This window comes from Cavia porcellus, unplaced genomic scaffold (genome assembly GCF_034190915.1).
Source record: "Cavia porcellus strain 051 isolate PalLab524CR breed Dunkin Hartley unplaced genomic scaffold, mCavPor4.1 scaffold_8, whole genome shotgun sequence".
NCBI classification, from domain to species: domain Eukaryota; kingdom Metazoa; phylum Chordata; class Mammalia; order Rodentia; family Caviidae; genus Cavia; species Cavia porcellus.
This window is the reverse complement of record NW_026947491.1, coordinates 2,745,004-2,765,420: the sequence shown is the minus strand read 5'-3', so window position 1 is coordinate 2,765,420 and position 20,417 is coordinate 2,745,004. Positions and strand designations below refer to the sequence as shown.

Sequence of the window (20,417 nt, the reverse complement as noted above, 5' to 3'; positions counted from 1 at the left end):
GGAACAGTTATAATGTGAAAAGGCATTTATCTGAAGTTCCTAATCTATTTTACTTTGATGGTAAGCTCAAAACAAAATCTAAAAATAAATTACAAAGTTTCTCCTGACCAAATAATGATTTTATTTTCAATTTAATTCTAATTTTCACCATGATTTTCATTTACGCTTATATTGAAACAAAGTAATTTTAAACATGTTTTACTCCTGATTAGATTCTTTTCCCTGTATCACACTACCATACTCAATGATTCTCGCTTCAAGCTGTCAACTCGTTAGGCAACACATTCACCCTAGAATATCAGACTTTGTCTCTCTGCTTTCTCACCACTATAGAGGATAAAGGAAAGAGTGGAGTGAAAAATCATTATAAAGAATCTATGGACCATGAGAATTTTGGATTTGGATAATCCATTTAGATTACCATGGTTGTGTCTCAAAAGGACAAAATGGATCACATATCTTTAAGAAATAAAGTAATGAAATCAATGTCAATTATACAAACCTTTCATATTTACATGATGCCACTGATAATCACTAAAACTGATTAAATAAAGCTTCAAAGCCATATAACGGGAAATCATGATTACCACATACTTTTATGTATTTGTATCATTTCTTACACTAGGGAAACTACTCGGTAGTCATACATGTGAGTTTGATTTATTTCACTTATGAGTATGGTCTCAAGCTATGCCCATTTATTTATAAATATCTCAATGTGATCCTTCTTTATAGCTGAGAAGTACTCCATTGTATAAAAATATCACAACTTTTTTATGCATTCCTCAGTTGATGCACACTTAGGTTGTTTTACAAGATCTGGCTATTATAAATTGTGCTGCTATAAACATGGGTGCACATATATCACTGTGGTATGATCTTTTCAGTTCTTCTGGGAATATGCCTAGAAGTGGAATAGCTGGAACAAATGGGACTTCCAATCCCAGCTTTTTTGAGAAATCTCCAGACTGACCTCCACAATGGTTGCACCAGTCTACACTCCCAACAATAGTGCAGGAGAGTTCGTTTTTCCTCACAGCCTCTCCAGCATTTGTTGTTGTTGGTTTTCTTGATCCTGGCCATTCTTTCAGGAGTGAGATGGAATCTCAGTGTGGTTTTAATTTGCATTTCTCTAATGAGTAATGATGATGAACATTTTTTCATGTATTTATTTGCCATCTGTATTTCTTCATCTGAGAAGTATGTATTCATCTCAGATGCCCTTTTTCAATTGGATCTTTGAAGTTTGGGGGTCTGATTTTTTAAAAATTCTTTATATGTTTTGAAGCCTTTAATGTTTTCACTCATTAATTGGAATGGTTTTATTCTAGGCTGTTTGATGGAACTGTCTGTGATGATATAAACAGATATTTTGAAGAAAACAAGACATAATAGCTAGTGCTGATTTAATATCAGCTTGTTTTGAAGTCCCATCAAACTGTTGTTCTTCTGTCTCCATTGGTTTTATCATGTTGTATCTCAGTGGATTTTATTATGTGTGATAGTATAAATAAAATTTTTTATAGGCAAAGAGATAATATAGAAACCACTGTTCATTTTCTGTTAGCTGGTTCTAAATACTTTGTAATACTTTCATCCTCTTGAATGGTTTCATACTGTCTTGATATGTTTGATGCTATACGAAGTATACGAAGTTACACCAAATATTTCAAGGAAAGAGACACTATGGTAACTACTATTAAGTGGGGTTATCTTGTAGTGAAACACTATGTGGCTTAAATTGTTCTGTTCTGACCTGTATTGTTATGTTGTTATGTCCTCTTTTATCTCAATCTCCCCTCTTTTTAAAAATTTATTTATTTTTTATTATTATTTTTTTAATTAAGGGAAAAAACTTTTTTAAAATTAGCAGGATATATTACAGTAACTTTTTTGATTTCCTATTAACTCGATATGAAGCCCTGTATTGCTCTCACCATCTTGTTTTGACTGATTTTACTCTATTCTGTTCTGTTTGATATTATCAAGTTTGAGGGTATAGGCAACAACTTTGAAGGCAATAAGACTCACTATGATGCCCATTCTGTTTTGATTATCTTCTTTTGAAGATCAGTAATGTCTCCAATGTTTAGGTTTTATTGGTTTTGTTCTGTACTGTTTTGTTCAATTTTATTATACCTGATGATATAGGCAATTCTTTTTAAGGTAGCAAGAGGCATTATGGTAACCACTGTTGATTACCTTGTATTCTGTTTTTATATCATGTACTATGTCCATCCTTTGTTTTGACCGACTGCTTTGTTTTGTCACATTTGGTTTTATTCTCTTCCAAAAAAAAAAAAAAAAAAAAAAACAAGTAGGAAGAACTGTGGGAGTAATAAACCCAAAATGTGTAAATGTTATTGTAAAAAAGAGAGGGAAAGAAAGTGCTCTAAAGGACACAACTGCAAGTGTGTTTAGGTGTGTAAGATAGATAACCATATTATAAGTTTTTGCTGGATCACTGAACACAACTGTTTGCAGTCTCATTGTTTGAATGTCCACTTTGTATGCTTAATTTTGTAACTTGATCAACTATTTCTAAGATTGATAATATGCAATCTATTAACTAGTGATTTCTTACTGCTTATTTTTTTTTTTTGAAATTCTGAATCACTGGTACCCTTTTACTGTTTTATTTTGTTTTCTTTAAATAAAAATAAATAAATAAAACTGATTAAATAAAATCTTCATAATGTGCTCAGCTACAGTGTAAGCAAGGGGAAAAAATGACATTACAAGGCACAGAGATTCTTTTTGAATCAGGTTTTACAGAAAGATCAAATAAATGCTTATTTTTAATTTTTAAAGTATTCAACCTAGGGGGAAAAAAAGAATCTGAGCTTTAGAGTGAAAATTTTGAACTTGCATTTGAAAAAGAGAAGATAGATACAGAAGAAAAAATGACTCACCATAAGGTTCTGCCAAAACATGAAGACTGGGTATAGGTAACAGGCTATACTTTCTAAGCACACTTTCTTTGTGCAGACTAAAACTTTTAACAACCTTAATTAACTCACAAGCTTAAAATAAATTCGTCAACATCTAAAAATACTATTAAGTTAATAAATAGTATCAAAAGAAATACTCTCCAATCTGATTAAAAATCACTGTTCTTACCATTGTTCTTTTTCCTTATCACATACATACAGCTGCTAAGACAAACAGTAAACAGAAGTGTCCCTAAAATAATGCTTTTCTGTCTCAGAAAACGTAATGCCTAGGTCACACAAGACACTGCAAAAATTGTTAAACATTGATAATTCCTTTTTGGCACCAATAACAACACTCTAAGAGAAGGCCTACACTTTCTAATGTGGCTCGTCAACTGAACTGAAAATAGAAATCTCCAAAAGCAGGCAAATATTTGGGAACAAGCTTCACACATTTACATGTCCTTTATGGACAAGGTGGTAAGAAAAACTTCCCTGACCACAGAGGCTCTGAGAAGACTGTCTGCAGATAGTCACAGACTTACCCATCAGATTTGAGTTCATAAAAGGTGTTGGGGACAAGCCTTCATGAGCCCCTAATCGACTGTCATTCAAGTGATCACTGTAATGAGGACTGTCTGTAAAACCCTAGGGAAGAAAAAAAAGACCAAAGTATTAAAGAGATTATTTAGCAGTCTATGCTAATTGAATACAATGACATTCACCCAGCAAATACACAGATATACAAAAGCCATTCCTAACCAAGTTTCCTGTTGAGTATTTGAAAAATCTTTCACAACACTTAAGGTTTTAAAGTAAAAACACAAAACATTTTTTTAGTCTTAGAAAAAAACTGAATTTCCAAAAACAAACACTATGAGCTCAATGTTTTCAAAATATCTGTGCTTTACATGAGAAAAGGGCTATAAACATTCTATGAACTATTACTAAAATCTCCAAGGTCTCATGACATGCTAAAGTTCTGTGGGTCATTAAAAAGTAAAGGATGGACCAAAAAAACACATTCTTGCTTGCAATAAACTGGGAAAATGCTTATCTCTATTTTCCTATTTTTCTGCCCCTGTGCCTTAGAAAAGGTTAGGCAACTACAAGTTGCATCTAAAAGACTAAGAATAATTCAAAATCAGTATGATGGAAATCATTTTATATGTGGCAAATTTTTTAACAGAAAGGTCTATCTCAGTACAAGATGCTCTTACAAAAACTAAGCAATGCTAAAAAGAAAACATAATAATTAATTTAAATCTGAAAAATGAAACTGCAACACCACAAAAACAATAAAGCTAATGCCATTATTTTACAATAGCTGTTACTAAATTTCTCTTTATTGTTCAAAACATAGTTTTTAAAAGCAAAGCAGGAGGAAGATAAAGTTTACAAACTCTCTGAGTATTAAAACCTGCTGGTTCTCTTATACAACCTACAGGCACCTCTAAAATCTTTGTTTCTAAACAAAACTTTGAACATTAGTCAACTAAACCTGCAGGATACATCTAACTCTCTGCCAATTTAAAGTTAATCACAATCAAGAAGCGAAAAACTTGCAAGTGACTAAGGTAAGAGTGAAAACTGCCCTGGCTTATAAAACTCTGAAAGCATCCCACAATTGCCTCGGACTATAAGGTCATCAATCAATGAAAATTTATCATTATCTAGTGTGTAGGCTAACCCTAAAGACACATAAATACAGCTGAAACAGGCCTCACAATCTTCACAGGCATGCAGTTAGTTCAACCAAAGGGCTAGAAACTAGGACTAAACAGCTGTCCAACTGTTACAACTGGATGTTGTGACACAACTTCTTCTGCTGTTCACTTTTAACACCAATTTTCTAACAGTGCTAACTCCCAAATGAATGTTTCATTTTTATCTACTTTACACTCACTGATACACATGTGACAGACATTCAATAAGCATCGTAGTGACATTTTTAATTTGGTTGATGACCATAAGGGTGTGCTTTGGTAACTAACAGTACCGTCATCTCCCCATCTCCCAGTTATATGAAATATGACTATGAAGAAGCTATGTACAAAAGAGAATGGTACCTAGAAAACAGATCACTCCATGGAAGGTCAGGGGTAGGCTTAAAACCAACACTGGTAAAGGGCTAAGTGACATATCACTATCTCATATATATCTGGCTATTCTCTCTGCCACTCTTCCATTGTCATTTTAAGGCACAGGGTCAACACAAGACATCAGAACTTATAAAATAGTCTCTGAAACATTTTAATCATAAAATTACACTATTCTAGATAAATGCTAACTCTGATGTTTGCAGGTGAGCTACACTGGGATCTACAAGAACGATAAAAAATGATAATTTAGTATGGTCTCCTTTCTTTCTCCTGGAATACAATAAAGAAGAGCTTTTTTTCCTTCACAACTATATATAGGATGAGGTTTTTAAAAAATTGTCTCCTAAACCAGTAGACAAATATATCTAAGTTTTTCATATCAATCCATCTAATTATTTGTATACATGCAGATCATTAACTTTACAAATTATCATTTAGGGTCAGGTGTGGTGGCACATGCCTGTAATCCCAGCACACAGGAGGCTGAGACAGGAGGATTGCTGTGAATTCAAAGCCTGCCTGGGCTACAAAGTGAGTTCAAGGTGGTCAGCCTGAACTATAGAGAGAGACCTTATCAAAAAAAAATAATAATAATAATAAAGCCCTGAAATTATCATTTAGCATTCTAATAAAAAGCCAGACTGCTCAGAAAACACAAGTTAATTTACTGACAACTACACAAAAATAATAGTAAAAACTGTTGTTTTTCCACACACACTCACAAACTACAGGAAACAGTATAGAATTTGCTACAAGTGGTTTTTATTCTCCTATGATAAAATGTCCCCAGGCAATTCTACTTTTAAAAATTGGGACTGTTATACTGCACCACAGAATAAGGAATCTATACACTTTATTTTTCATGCACCAGCAAGATTTGAACACAGGTCCTCAATATTTGTTTTACAGATTATATACAGGTAATTATCACTCTACATACTAATTATTTTAAGAAATAATTCAGATTTGAGGTGAGAATTAAGGAGAAATCTGTAAATTTTTCCTGAACCTTAGAGGTTCACCATAGTGAATACAACTTTCTTTAAAAGCTGTTGTTTGAGTAGCAAAAAAGGACAGATGAAAAAAGTGACAGGAACACATCAGATGTGCTCAGGCAGTGCTCCTGCAGCACTCAGCATTTCCACCCCAGCTCCGCTCACACTTACTGAAAATGCCTATTTATTCATCCATTTAAATGATGCCATAATTATCTGTGTAACTGCAGAGAACAGTACAGCATAGTAGATAAATGTGAAATTCTTAGAGACAGACTCAAGGATCTGAATTCCATCTTTGCCACATCCTAGCTGTGCAACTTGGAGCAACTTAATTTTTCTTGTTTTGGTTTCCTTATTTGTAAAGTAGAGCTGATAATAATGTTTCACAGGAGGACCTATATGTATGACCTGAGAAAGTCGCCAGAACATAGTAAACGTGCAATAAATACCAACCACTATTACTGTCCTGCCAGTTAAATAGTCATGCCTTACAAATTCTGAGAAGGCAGCTACTCTATCTGCTATTTTCATAACTAAATCTTCCAAACAATGGCTGGTACACACACAGCAGGTGCCCAGTAAAGAGTACAAGGATGGGAGATTTCAGCAACAAAGTATCTAAAATGCTTTAGAGCTTCAGTTATCATAAACCCTGTCAGTTTCTCCTCAGAGCAACAGTAGCAATCAGAAAGACTGCCAATGAGGGACAAATTTATCTCCCTGGTTTACTTAAATAACCACAGGCTTTTGCAACTACCACTAGTACCATCAAATCCTAAAGAGCCCACATTTTAAAACTATGATATAAATTACATTCATAAACCTGCCTATCACATACTACACATAACTAAGTAAAAATAAATAGAACAGTTAAAATGCTAGTTTTACTCCCCCAAAACAGAATCCCTCAGATTTTACATAAAGCTTGTATCTTTTACCACTATAAATCAAGCGTTATGACTAAATTATATCAAAATACTGATACTTATGATATCAATTAAAATAAATCAAATACAAGAACAATGTAACTTTATTAAAACACATGCATTACAAAGAACAAACGTCAACCAATAAAAGCAAAACTGCTGCTACATTTAGACAATTACATGTTTTAAAATAATTTTTAGGTACTTACACATTAAATACTTATCTTTTAATAATAGATGAGGGAAATAGAGGCAAAGTAGTATATAGTACAATAATATTCAACCTTTGTAAAATTTTGAGAAAAAAAGATTGGAAGAGTAATTATAAAGTGTTCAACACTATGCACAGTGGTGCACATCCCTAATCCCATGCACTGGAAAGGCTGAGATCAGATAATATGGAGTGTGAGACTCCCTGAGGCCAGCAAGATTCTGTCACCAAAAAAAGATAGTTTTTTTTTTTATTTGACTCGTGCATATTTTCCAATGAATTAAAATGAGTATCTGTTGCTTTTTAAAAACATACAGAATATCATGAGTGTTTTTCTTTAACAAGATTAACATATTCTCATTGTAGAAAATTAAGAATGCACAAAATAGCACCAAGCAGAGGGGAAAGTTTCCCATTTTTAACTCTATGGAATTGTGAACATTAACAATTTGACAACATTTTCCAGTTTAAAACTGTTTCTAAACTAGTTCAGACACACAAAAATGCAAATAAACAGCCATGTGTCCATAAATGAACTGATTACCAATATAATTTAAACCCTACAAAATTCTTTAAAACAAGTATTATCCTAAATTTAATTATTTTAGTGTTATTACTTAACAGTTTTATTATATATAAAATCTCTAACTTTTAGCATATTATGTATGTTTTAAATTTTTACTTAAGTAGTAGCTTATTTTCTTTGTTTAATAATCACATAAGATTGATGTATGTTGGTGTACTGTATCACTGGTACATACACAACACTACTACAGAATACTTACAAATATACCACAATTTATCCATCCAGTCTCCTCTGGATTAGTTTTAGTTTGCTTCTAATTTCACAAGGTGGCTATAAATTTAAACATTTTAGCAATATGTCTCTTTTTACAAATGTGAGATTTTTATGTAAATTTATCTAAGAATTAACACCTAGAAGTAAATCTGCAAAGTCACAGGTATGTACCTTTTCAAATTTACTAGATTCTGCCAAACTGTTCTCCAAAATAGAAACATACTATTATGTGCAGAAAAAGTCTCAGGCTGCTAATTGATTCATCAGTTTGAAAAACACATACTGGATTTGAATAAAAACAACCTACTATGAGGAAAACTTGTGTGGCTATCCATGTGTCTACAAATATATCACAGTTCCCACATAAACCACTTATTTAGTAAATTATTAAATTATGTAAATTCAAAAGCAGGAAAGGAAAATATTAATATGATAACAGTTTCACCCTCCTCCTTTACTAACAAATACGTTCCCTAGAATGAGCCTGAGATGGGAAGCGAGTCTCAGGGACCTGGAAAGCTCCTTAGGGATGCCTCTCACTCCTTGAACAGACACTCTTCTTAAGCACAGTGCTCTTCACACAACATGGTATTAAGCAGAAGCCAGCACTATCACCCAGTACATTGTCAAAGAAACAGTAACTTGATCCATTATCAAGAGAAACTACTCCATCATATGTATATGTGTTCTATGTAGTAAAACCAAATTGTTAACCATTTTTAGGCGGCATTACTTCATCAGAATAATTTCAGGTAGTACGTGCACAACTAAATGTAATAATAACAAGATAATTATTTCCTAAAAAGCAAATCTGTACTCTGATTCAGACATTTAATACAAACTGTATTGTGCTAATAAAAACTGTTCTACTGGTTACAAAAATGTACGGTTAACTCCTGTTGCACACACTATATCTAGTTTTCAGGTACTTACGAAAATAGAAGACAACCAATAGTTCACAGTAGCAATTTTTTTTTAAGAGAATGAAATTCCTAAGAGAGCCTGGCAGATGTGTCACTTTAATATTTTTATGTGATTGTCTGCCTATTTGTTTTGAGTCTGAATGCTTTCAGTGCATGCTACCAATCTCCCCCTCCATGTCACTAGACAGACTGTTGACCTTCATCAATCCTTCCTTTTGTTGGCTTTTCCCCTCATTTCATTCCTTCCTATGACCTATCTCTTCCATCTTTTATCTCTTTTCCTATTATTTTAACCTATTTGCAAAATTAGATAAAAGATGCACTTGGATGGGAGCCAATATATATGCATACATATGTATTACTACCAATAATACATCAGTCACTCTGGTAGGTGTGAGAACATAGGGATGAATAGAACAGTCTTTGCCTTCAAGGAGCTCAGAGTCTGAAAGGAAAACAGAAGCTAGAATAATAAACTGATTAACTTTCTCGAGATCAAAGCAATGTCACATAATACATCCAAGGTTTGATTAGCATTATCAGAGTTTTCATTAGCGTAACAGACAGGATGGCAAGACCAGGGAAATTTTAAAGAAAGTCCAAACCATTCTGCCAACTTTCAAGTTAAATTTCTTGGACTGAGTATGAATAGCGTAGACCATGTAAATATGCCAGCACAACTTCAAGTGGGACCATCAAAGCAGAAAGCACCACTAAGCAGCATTAAGACTTGCTCAAAACAACCTAAAGCAAACTGAAACATTGTTAATTACTAGAAAACAAGTGTCAACAAAGATACCTCTGTCAGTACCAAGATCATCATAGCCAACTTTTGAGTATCCACTAAGGCCACTGTGTTGTATATACTGTATCAGTTTAATCTATACTAATATTAATATATATATATATATATGTATTCACACATACATATACACATATTACACTTCTCCCACCTCATCAAAAACTGTGTCATATGAGAATTAAGCAACTTTCCCCAAGTCAGAAGAATAGTAGAGAACAACTTTAACTTCAGGTAGTATGACCACTGATAACTTAAAGTTAGTATTTGAGGGGAGAGGGGTCCGGTCCTCCAGCACCAAGAAATCTGACAAAAAGTTAGACTTTAACAGACTCATTTCCACTAAGCCAGCTAATCTTAAGAGCTCCTTTGGTCTCAGAACACCTTTGGGCTTAGAAGACCTTTGTTCTTTTAAAATATATGAGAAGCCCAAAGAGGTTTATTTGTATGGAATATATTCACTGTTATTTTCCATAAATTTTTTAAACCTGTAAAAAATAAAGCACAAGGACAGAAGGGCATACACTTTTAACTGTTAAAACAAAGACATTCTTGTTTATCATGTAGCCTTTGAAAATTCCATAGCCCAGTGGAAAACAAGGCTGATACGGCAAATAAATTTTACTGTTATTTAAATTATTTTAATCTCACTGATAAGATTAGGAAAAAATGTTTCAGCAAAATTAAAAAGGTATACCTAAAATCACACAACTAGTCAGGAGTAATTACTAATTTGACTATACTAAAGAACAGATTTTTAGATAGTGATTACAAAACTTCACTAGCCAAATATTTCAAGACAGTTTATGCAGTAAGGAAAGCAACTGCACAATAGCAAACAGAGTATCAAAATTCCAAGGACCCCTTGAATAAGCAGTATGTTTAGTCTTGTGCAACACACTAAGTACAGTCAGCAGCCAAAAAGAATTGAGGGCCTTAGATAAGACCGTAAAAGAACTGAATCCCACACTACCCACTGTGAGCTCCGGAGCAGTGCCTCATCCGCTCAGCCCATCCCCGAAGTTCTGGTCCTCACAAGCAACCCTGTCGGCCTGTGAGAGGACCCAGCAGAGAAGAGCAAGGGAGGCTATGCTAGATTCCTCACAGAAACTGCAAGAAAACCTGCTATTTTAAGCCATTAAGTTTGTGATAATTTAACACAGCAACTGATAACCAACACAAGTAATAAAAAGATAGTAATAAAATACCATGAACAAGAAAAAAACATATAAAAAGTACTGAGTAAAATCCATGAGACAAAATGGTGTTACCAACTTAAAGAAGATACAGTCAGGCATCACTTAATGGCTGCAGCAGTCTGCACTTAAGACAGTGATCCTGTAAGAATAAAATGCAGCTGAAAAGGCTATATTGCATAGTGAATGCGCAGGTGAAGAGGAGAGAAGAGAAAAGGGAGAAACCCCACAACTCCCAAAAAAGTCAAATGAAAGGTTTAGCAGCAGTTTTGGCAGACTTCAACAAATCCTTAAAATACCTGAAACCAAGGACAGTAACACCAAGAGATTCTTCCTAATAAATAGGAATGTTCACGTGCATTATCTGCTTATAAGAAAATATATGATTTAAAAAGAAAGAAACTAAAATAAGCATCACAGGCATATTCCAAGAATGGGCACAGCTCCTGAGGAAAAGTTTTGGGCAGTCCCATGGAAGAGATTCCAAAGGAGGCCTCCTATCACAGGCTGTGCCAGAGAACTTTGCAGAGGGTTCAAAAGATATGGTGCAGGAAGCAGCAATGCTGGTGACCCTGACCCTGGGGAGATCTTGGCTAGTGTGTTACTTTGGAGCCTGGATTTAACAAAAAGTTTTTAAAAGGAAAAAACTTAAAAGTTTTAAAAACTGAAAAATGCTTAGAGAAGAAAGATATAAAGACAGTATTTTTGTACAGCTATACCATGTGTTTGTATTTTAAGCTAAGTATTACAAAAACTGAAAAGTTAAAAAATTAAAAGTTTATTAAATAAAAATATTACAGTGAGCTAAAGTTAATTTATTATTAAAGAAAAACATTTTTCATGACTTTAGCACAGTCTAGGTGCACAATGTTTACAAGCTTCACAGGGCAAGTACACACAACACCTCTTGGGCCTTCACAACCACTGCTACCCTCACTGGGTCACCAAAACCACTTCCATCCTAAAGCTTATTCCGTAGCAAGCAAGGGCACAGAGCTATTGGGGGGCAGGGATCAAGCTCATGATCTCACGCTTGCCAGGCAGGTGCTTACACCACTGAGCTAAATCCCCAGCCCCTTGCACAGAGCATTTTTATACTGTACTTTTTAATACCTAGATACCCTGACACACTCAACCTCTGAGTTATAGGCATCCACAGTGTTCAGCGACGTGGCAGGCTGCCCACTTTGGGAGCCTCGCAGTAACCAACAGGCTCCATCACACAGCCTACGACTATGGGTCTCTGCACACTCACAGTACAGGAGTAGTACAGCAGAGAAACCACAAGAGGACAAGGGTCTCAACAACATCCTGCCAACGAGGGATGCAGGACTGCATGTGGTTCAGCACAGCTGGTGCTTATTCTATACTGAACACCAAGAATATACTATGTCCCATATAAAAAGTAACAATACAAAATCAAATTAAAATAATTATTCCATTTGAAAGCAAAAATAGTTCATGTGGTACTGAAAAGAAACATCTAAGGCCTTTTATTCCCAAAATAAAATCATCCGAGTACATGACAACAGACGTACACCACAAAAGAGACTAACGTATTGGTCATGGTAACCTTTAACATACACTAACTCATTTAGGCCTTGTAACTACCTTGTGAAAAACATCTTGTAAAATGGATTTGAGAAACTATGCCTCTTCTTAGATTGTATTAATCTGTATTATGTAATAATGAGATAGGTTAGAGGAAATACAAATTAAAGGCAAGTTATACTTTTCAAATTATACTTTAAGAAAAATATGATTTCACAACACAAAGTTTCCCAAGGTTACCACATCTTTTTTACTTTTAGGAAACTCACTCTTAAAAAATTCCTGTGAACCTTAAAAATATAGTAAGTCTGTAAATTGAGCCTGACTTCTTCAATTCTTGAGGACTTCTTCCTCAAGTACTATCTTCAAGCACTATCAAGTAAGGCACTCCATCTCTGAACTTCATATGCATTCTAACTTAGTACCTAAGGGACAGACATCAGAAACACATGGTATAGATTACTGGTCTTGAGGGCACCACCAAAAACACATCAACAGTCTCGGTTCCAGACCATAATGTACCTCTCTCAAGTGCCCGCATTCTATTTTCTATGAGTGTGTACTTCTTTAATTTTGCCTAATAAATCTGCTTAGGTGACACTGATATTTCCTAGAATTCTACAATCTATTTCATGGGTGTGATGAGTTGATGATTCCTTCTCCTCTTTGAGGGACTGCTTTGGACCATGTCTAGTGACAATTAAAAAAAAGGTAGATTCTAAGAATCTGGGTGATTCCATTATCTTTTTTCATAATACTCTGACCATTTTAATAATATAAAAAAAACATTTATTTTTGTGACCTACAGAATTTCTTCTTGGGCTTTAAAAACTGGAATAGTCTGTCACTGTTTAGGAGATAGTATTGTATGCATTCAAAACAGCTACCTCTCTTTAAGTCTTGGAACACCCACGACTTAAAATTCCAACTATGATTTTGTATCCCAGTAGATACTGTGTGTCACTTTTCAGAAGATAATGTAAAAAGAGGAACAAACACTTTTAGATTCCAGATATGTGCAACATATTTATAAAATTCTCTCTAATTCTCACATTTTTCATGAGAAAAACCTCTTTGCAGATGAGAAACCTGAGGCTCAGTTATTAGCCTACCCAGGACTACAAGGGCAAAAGCTGGACACAATCTGTCTGATTCATTAGGGCTCATTTGTTGCCGCTGTCATTTGGTTATTTTACATATAAAATGTAATTTCTTGTTAAAAAGTAATATTATTATCACCTCAAAATATCTAGAGTATCTTTCCTTAAAGTCCTAGATAAGAAAGAATAAAACAAAAGCCTCTTAAACTTTGACAGATGTAACACAGTAAAATGACAGCACTCTCAAAAGAGTCAATACAGCCTGGTTACTAGCCCTACACGCTTAGTATCAGGGAAGTTATCTACCATCTGTGAGGCTCAACTTCCTCACCTCTAAAACAGAGTTTTAAAATGCCTTCTCAGTGAGCTACTAGGAAGATGAGAGTGGGTAATGTAGAAAAGTAAAATTTACTAGTTATATTGCGACAAATGCTAGTTATCATTACTAATATAAATAAACTACACAGTTCTAAAAAGTTGTTTAGCCAGGATCTAACCTACGTTCTATTGCCATAAGTAAGAAATCTCTTAAAGGCTATCAAGAAAATATGAGTCAACTCAACAATTACAGTAAGTTGCATACAAGAGAATCAAAGATTAATATCTGTCTTGTTTACTTTTCTTTTGCTGGAACAAAATATTCAACACCCAAAATTAAGGACAGAAAGGTTTATTTAACCCAGTTTGTGGAGGTTTCAGTTCGTAATCAGCTGGTTCCAAGGAGGGTGGGATGGCACTGGGGTAACAGTTTAAGGAAGCAGAAGACGGCAGCAGCAAGAGCAAAAGGGGTAGAACAAGCCTCCTACCCCTTATCTTGTGGTAAGCAGGCTACCCATCTCCCAGGGCACTGTAGCACTCACACCACCTCTGTTCCCTCCTCTTGCACAGGCTGAGGATGTTTACAAAGTAAGGAACCTGGCTCCCTCCTGCGTGGCTTAAAATTCTAAACTTCTTAAACTGAGAGAATATATCAACCATTATAAGATCCTTTGATTTTTACTTAACATTAAAGCATGAACAGTAAGAAAGAGAATGTAAAAGGCCAAATCACTCCCTATAAAAATATTACAGGTGTAACAGTGAAGTGAGACTCAGTGATGTGAGAAATTGATATAAAGCCTCTTTCCAAAAAGATCTCTGACACAGCATCTCAACAAGCTTATTTTCGAAAAGAATAGCTAAATTGGAAAAATAGAAGCTTTGACTGAGTTAGAATGAAATAATGGGAAATCCAATCATCAGGTGACTTCTTTCACATGAAACATCTGCTGGCAAGAGATTTAAAGGGCCTAATAATCATAACCTCAATTTTCCTTTTATACAGGTAACAGTTTTAAAGTAGGTGATATTTTGACTACCAAGAGGATCAAACATTAACTCTCATGGGTTTATTTAAACCTAACCCTTAAATGTACCCTTTTCTTACCAATAGTTTTCTTCACATCAGAACACTCTGAAAGAGCAGTTACATGACAAAACAGATTAATGTGAACACGGATGCAAAATATGAAAGTTTTTAATTCTCTGTCCCTTCTATCTTGCTTTGCTATTTAACTGTTTCATCTTATGTTTTATACCTGACATTAAGAAGCGTAATGCACTATTTCAAAATTTGTGTGTCCTTTCTAATTATTGCAATTTAAGTGCCTGCAACTGACATAAAAACCTATACCCTTTACCCCTTCAAAAGTAAAGATAGCAAATTATAATCTAGATAAAGTGTTTAGCTACAGGAAAAAAACACTATACCTCATTACTCATGAGTACTGACAAATGGAAAAGAATGCATAAAAGGTATTTTTTATTTACACAATTAGTTTTTCCACTGAAAAACAGAGACGGGAGTTTAATTTGGAAGTTGTCTCTCTGTGAGAGGAGTGAGTCAATGGTTTTCCATCTTCCCTAGCTAGGTATGTCACCATGTGTGCATGTGAGCATGCGTGTGTGGTGGGGTCCAGTTCTTCTTATCCATGTCTTTGTAATCTGGCTTCTATCATCCTATCCCAAGTCTAATAAATTCATCATAAGGGACCTACATAGATAATTTTTCCAGGTTTTCCTATTTCTTCTTACTCTTACACTTTGGATTTACCCTTCATGTCACAATAAATTAATCTTTATAAAATGCTTTGTGCCACTCCCTGAGTAAAACTCTATTTAATTAGCTGTCTATGCCGTGAAAGACGGACCACATTTCTTCTAAAGGAGGAATTACCTTATTTTATGGTACGTATCTACAAATCAGGCCGATTTACTATCTACTAAATTTAGTGATTTAGTCTCTGTACTTGTATCCCCATCATTCCACAATTCCAGAAAGATATCTCTTTCTCACCTCTATCCCTACAAATGCTTACTGCTATCTAGTAATTTATTCAAACACTTTCTCCTCTAAGTTTTACTTGACCACCCAAAGTAATCTCTCCCTCCCTCTGCCTAATCAATGCATTTATTTCAGAAATTATTTGCTACCTAACTGTAGCTCTTCCACTGATATCTCTGAAGAGTTAAGTCTTAAAATATAATTCTTCAGGGAAATATGATTTGTATTTCTAAGTGTACATATCTCCTGAACTCTAAAATTTACATTTGTTTATCTTTAACATTTCAAAACCAATGTATCTGACTATCTCAGAATCTTAACACTAGGGTAGCATGAAAAGCAAAAATTCCTTAAACACAAGTAGACCACATTAATGTTCTTATTTACAAGGGTGACATTCATACCATTGTGCTACTGGGAAAGAAAAATAACAAGTACCCTGTGCCCTAGAAATTGCCAAGGCCCCTGCTGTCAAGTGTTAACGAACTACTCACCAGCTACTCCCAAAACTCCAGTCAACACAACCTTGCTGAGGTCAGAATGACCTGGGTATTGTGCCCAGACAGTACATTAAGGGAACCAACGCTCTATTCATTTCTACCTATAAGCTCTCAGCCATCCTCTTTCCTGGTGTACAAAGATACAAAACAATACTGACTACCTGCTAAGAATGGAAGGAGCTCTAAGCAAAATTAAGCCCCCTTCAGCCACATCTGGCAGTTTTAGCCCAGGCCCTGCAAGAGAAATGACTTTCACTTCACATAGATAACCTTTGGAAAACAATATTCTTACTTCTACTGGGTTTGTATTTATTTTTGTTTTCCTCATCCCCAAGTTCCCAGCCTGTGGTTTTGGATACAAAATTCAGAAGAATGGAACACCATCAAAATCCTTGGACTCTCTTATTTTCCTTGCCCACATGACCTGGTCTTTCTAGCTGCTGCTCTCCATCGGTGTTGCTGACACATGTTATATGAAATGCCCACTGTTACTACTTTTTTAAAAAAATAAAGTGGGCCATTAAACACTTTCATTGCTATAAGTAGGGAGAAATCTCAAGGAGGAATTCAAAAGAAAGGCCTCAAAATATACCTAATGGGGCTGGGGATTTAGCTCAGCGGCATAAGCACCTGCCCTGCAAGCAGGCGGTTGTGAGTTCGATTCCCAGAACCAGGAAAAAAAAAAAATATATATATATATTTATATATATATACCTACTGTTTACCCCGTGATAGAAAGTCCCTGTGCTGGGTCACACACAGCAGCTAAATCAAGTATCTGAAAGCCAACTCATTTCCACATAAATGGTTTTCCCCTTCTCCACTCACAAGCTTCGTTCCAGAGCTTTAGCAAAGCAGTTAGAATTAGTACCTACACCATTCCTTCCAAAGAAAAATACAGAAATGGAAAAAAATTTGAGGTAAAGAGGGGTAGCATGCTCAGAGATGGACAATCAATCAGCTGGACTGATGTTAATGTTCAGCCTTCAAATTCTACAGTATTTTACTATGCTACCTCACAACAGGCTACAATTGTAGGTCCATTTTTTACATCATATCTTCTGCAGACCAACTTCTGTTTTCATCTTTCTCCTCTGTCCTTCAGGAAATGGCAGAACATTAGGACAGTTTTTTGAGTTGGGAAATACAAAACATTAGCATTGACTTGGAATATCTGGGCTCTAGGCCAGAGGCTGCTACTGATTAGTCATAAGCTCTAGTCGGATCTCATTTCTTTTGGGAGGACAGCACAAAACTGAATATGGCCAATATCGAACAGCCCATGACTCAAACTTTTCACCTATGAAATACAGTGACTGGATATAATGATAGCTAATACACTTGTCAGCTTGGAAAAACCTATGATACTACAAAAAGCAGAAGGAAAAAGAGCAAAAAGACAAATATCATTGCATCCTGCAAACCATATTACAACAAGAAGAAAAAATATGGTGGAATTTTAAAGACCTTTTAAATAATATTAAAATTGTCTTCAACTCAATGCTTTTCCTGTCCATCTGCCAAATAATTCCAAGAGTCATTTGTAAACTGGAAAATGGTTCTGACTAAAATACCAACTCCTGGTCACTGATGGTGCCCTAAAATGTAAATCGTATTAGTGTTTCCCACCAGTGAACTCAAATTTACCTATTAAATGAAGAAATGAAAAACTCTCTATCTTTAAGAATTTTAACAGGAAACTTCTCTTTTGTGCCGTCATACCCACACCCCAGGTGGAAACCTCAACTGTACTTTAGTATTTCACTGTAGAGCTGATGATCAGGACAGTAACGTAATAAGCACAGAGGAAAGACTATTACCATTGATACTATCACCATATACCTCAAGCTGCGTCATGTTAAATGTGTTTTAATTCTTTTCCTCAGCACCCAAATCAATTAACTTTGTACATCTAATGATTCTTCCCCAATGTGACTATATACACGAGTATGTACAGAGCACCATAAAGGGCTGTATTAGGCAGAGATAAAAGCTTTTATATCAATGTTTACTAGGAAGAAACTTTTGCTTTCCCAAGAAAGAAATGGGCAAGTAAAAGAAAACCTGCCTTTATGTCTTTTACAAATCTAAAGGCAATGAGAACATGATTAAGTCACCAAATAATTCTTACTTGTTACACGTACAAGGTAGCATACTTGCAAATGTATGCTACATTTGTGTAACTGTTACACACAGATCATGTAAATGAATTTTTAGAAACAGGTTTAACGTCAACACTGATATTCTGATATTGCGTTTAAGACTCTGCTCTAAGCACTTTAACAGCCTCATTTAATCTTCACAGTGTGGTGAAGGAGCTATTATTATCATCATTTTACATATGAACAAAGTACAAAGAATTTAAATAACCTGTCCAGAATTACACCAGCAGTAGAGGAAAATAATCTCTGAAACTAGGATAAATCATTACTGTAGTAAACAAGGAGAGTGATTATTTTCTGGCCTTTGTTGTTGATTCAATATCAATTACAGAAAACATTTCACCAAAGGGTAAGAGAGGGAGGGGATAAACTTTTTATAAAACTATACTTCTTGCCTACGTCTACAATACTTGGGACTGAAATTCTTCATTAGTCTCTTTGCTTTACCTTGACCAGGACTTTTACAAATATTTAAAACTGAAGTGATTTTCACATGATGCTTTTATCTGTTGTATATGTTTTTTGTTCTGCACAAGTGGGCAGCAGGCTCAAGAATGCAGACACAAGACTATCAATCAAAGTGAAGTCTGTGATTCTCCCAGGCCAGTCGATCTGCTGCCCAGCTTCCTTAGCATTGCTGCCACCTAAGATAGTTGGAAAAACCATTGTGCAGAGTGCCCAGCTACACAAGCTTCTCCCTGGGCATGAATAGAGCCCGCAAACTGGACGCAGCATTACTATGACCAGTAAGGGTATCTTGAAATAAAAGGAGCATTTAAATCAAACAGTATTGAGAGGGACTGAATTATGAAACATAATGGTCCAAATGACACTAGCGATGGGAGAGTACAACTTCACGGACTGCCATTTGGTTGCAGCAAAGAGGAAATAATTCAGTTCTTTCAAGCGTTGGAATCGTACCAAATGGGATAACACTGATGATGGACTACCAGTGGCAAAGCACAAGGAAGGCCTTTGTGCAGTGTGCTTCAAAGGGGATAGCAGAAAATACTCTGGGGAAACACAAGGAAAGAATAGGACACAGGTATATTGAGACCTTCAGAAGTAGCAGGAGTTAAATTAAAGGATTTTATGATCCACCAAGAAGACTGTTGGGACAATGACATGGACACATGATAAGACCAACAGGAGAATAGGGAGGTTATTATGGAGCTGGGCATGGAAGTTATGGAAGTTTTGATGACTACAGTGGCTACAACAATTATGGCTACTGAAACTTTGGCTTTGATGACAGAATAAGAGATGGAAGAGGTATGAGAGGACATGGCTATAGTGGAGCTAGTGATGCAAGTTCAGGTTTTCAGGGTGGTCATTTTGTACATATGAGAGAGAGAGTGGCCTTTTCGAGCAATGGAAAATAATATTGCTAATTTCTTCTTATCACTAAATCCAATAATACTGGATATAATAATAATAAATCCAATAATTGGACAATATTAGTTGATATTGGAGCAGATGGAAGAGCAACAGGACAAGCAGATGTAGAGTTTGTGACACATGAAGATGCAGTAGCTATCATGTCTAAAGATAAAAACATGCAACATTGATACACTGAACTCTTCTTGAATTCTACCTCTGGAGGCAGCTCTGGAATGGGAGATTCTGGCATGAGAGGTTATGGCAGAGATGGCCTGGATAATTAGGGAGGATATGGATCTCCTGGAAGGTTGAGAATGAGAAACAATGACAGCAGAGGATATGGTACTCCTTATGGTTTGGGTGGCTATGGCCGTGGTGGTGGAGGCAGTGGAGGTTACTATGGGCAAAGGGGCATGAGCAGAAGTGGATGGTTTGGGATGTACTGAAAGCGTAACATCAACATAGAAGTTCTAACAGCAGCATCTGGTCTACTAGACTGTCTTACAGATTTAAT

The 20,417-nt window shown here is 35.4% G+C and overlaps 1 protein-coding gene and 1 pseudogene across 8 annotated transcripts in view; one reads left to right on the top strand and one right to left on the bottom strand.

Moving 5' to 3' along the window:
• Tcf12 (transcription factor 12) overlaps nt 1–20,417 on the bottom strand; it is a 338,120-nt gene that overhangs the window by 179,425 nt on the left and 138,278 nt on the right. For all 8 annotated transcript variants that reach the window (XM_063254263.1, XM_063254265.1, XM_063254268.1 and 5 more), the window contains exon 5: nt 3,479–3,581. In XM_063254263.1, the coding sequence (XP_063110333.1) occupies nt 3,479–3,581 (103 nt within the window). The remainder of the gene's footprint in view (nt 1–3,478; nt 3,582–20,417) is intronic.
• Nucleotides 19,331–20,349, top strand: LOC101787244 (heterogeneous nuclear ribonucleoprotein H3-like; annotated as a pseudogene).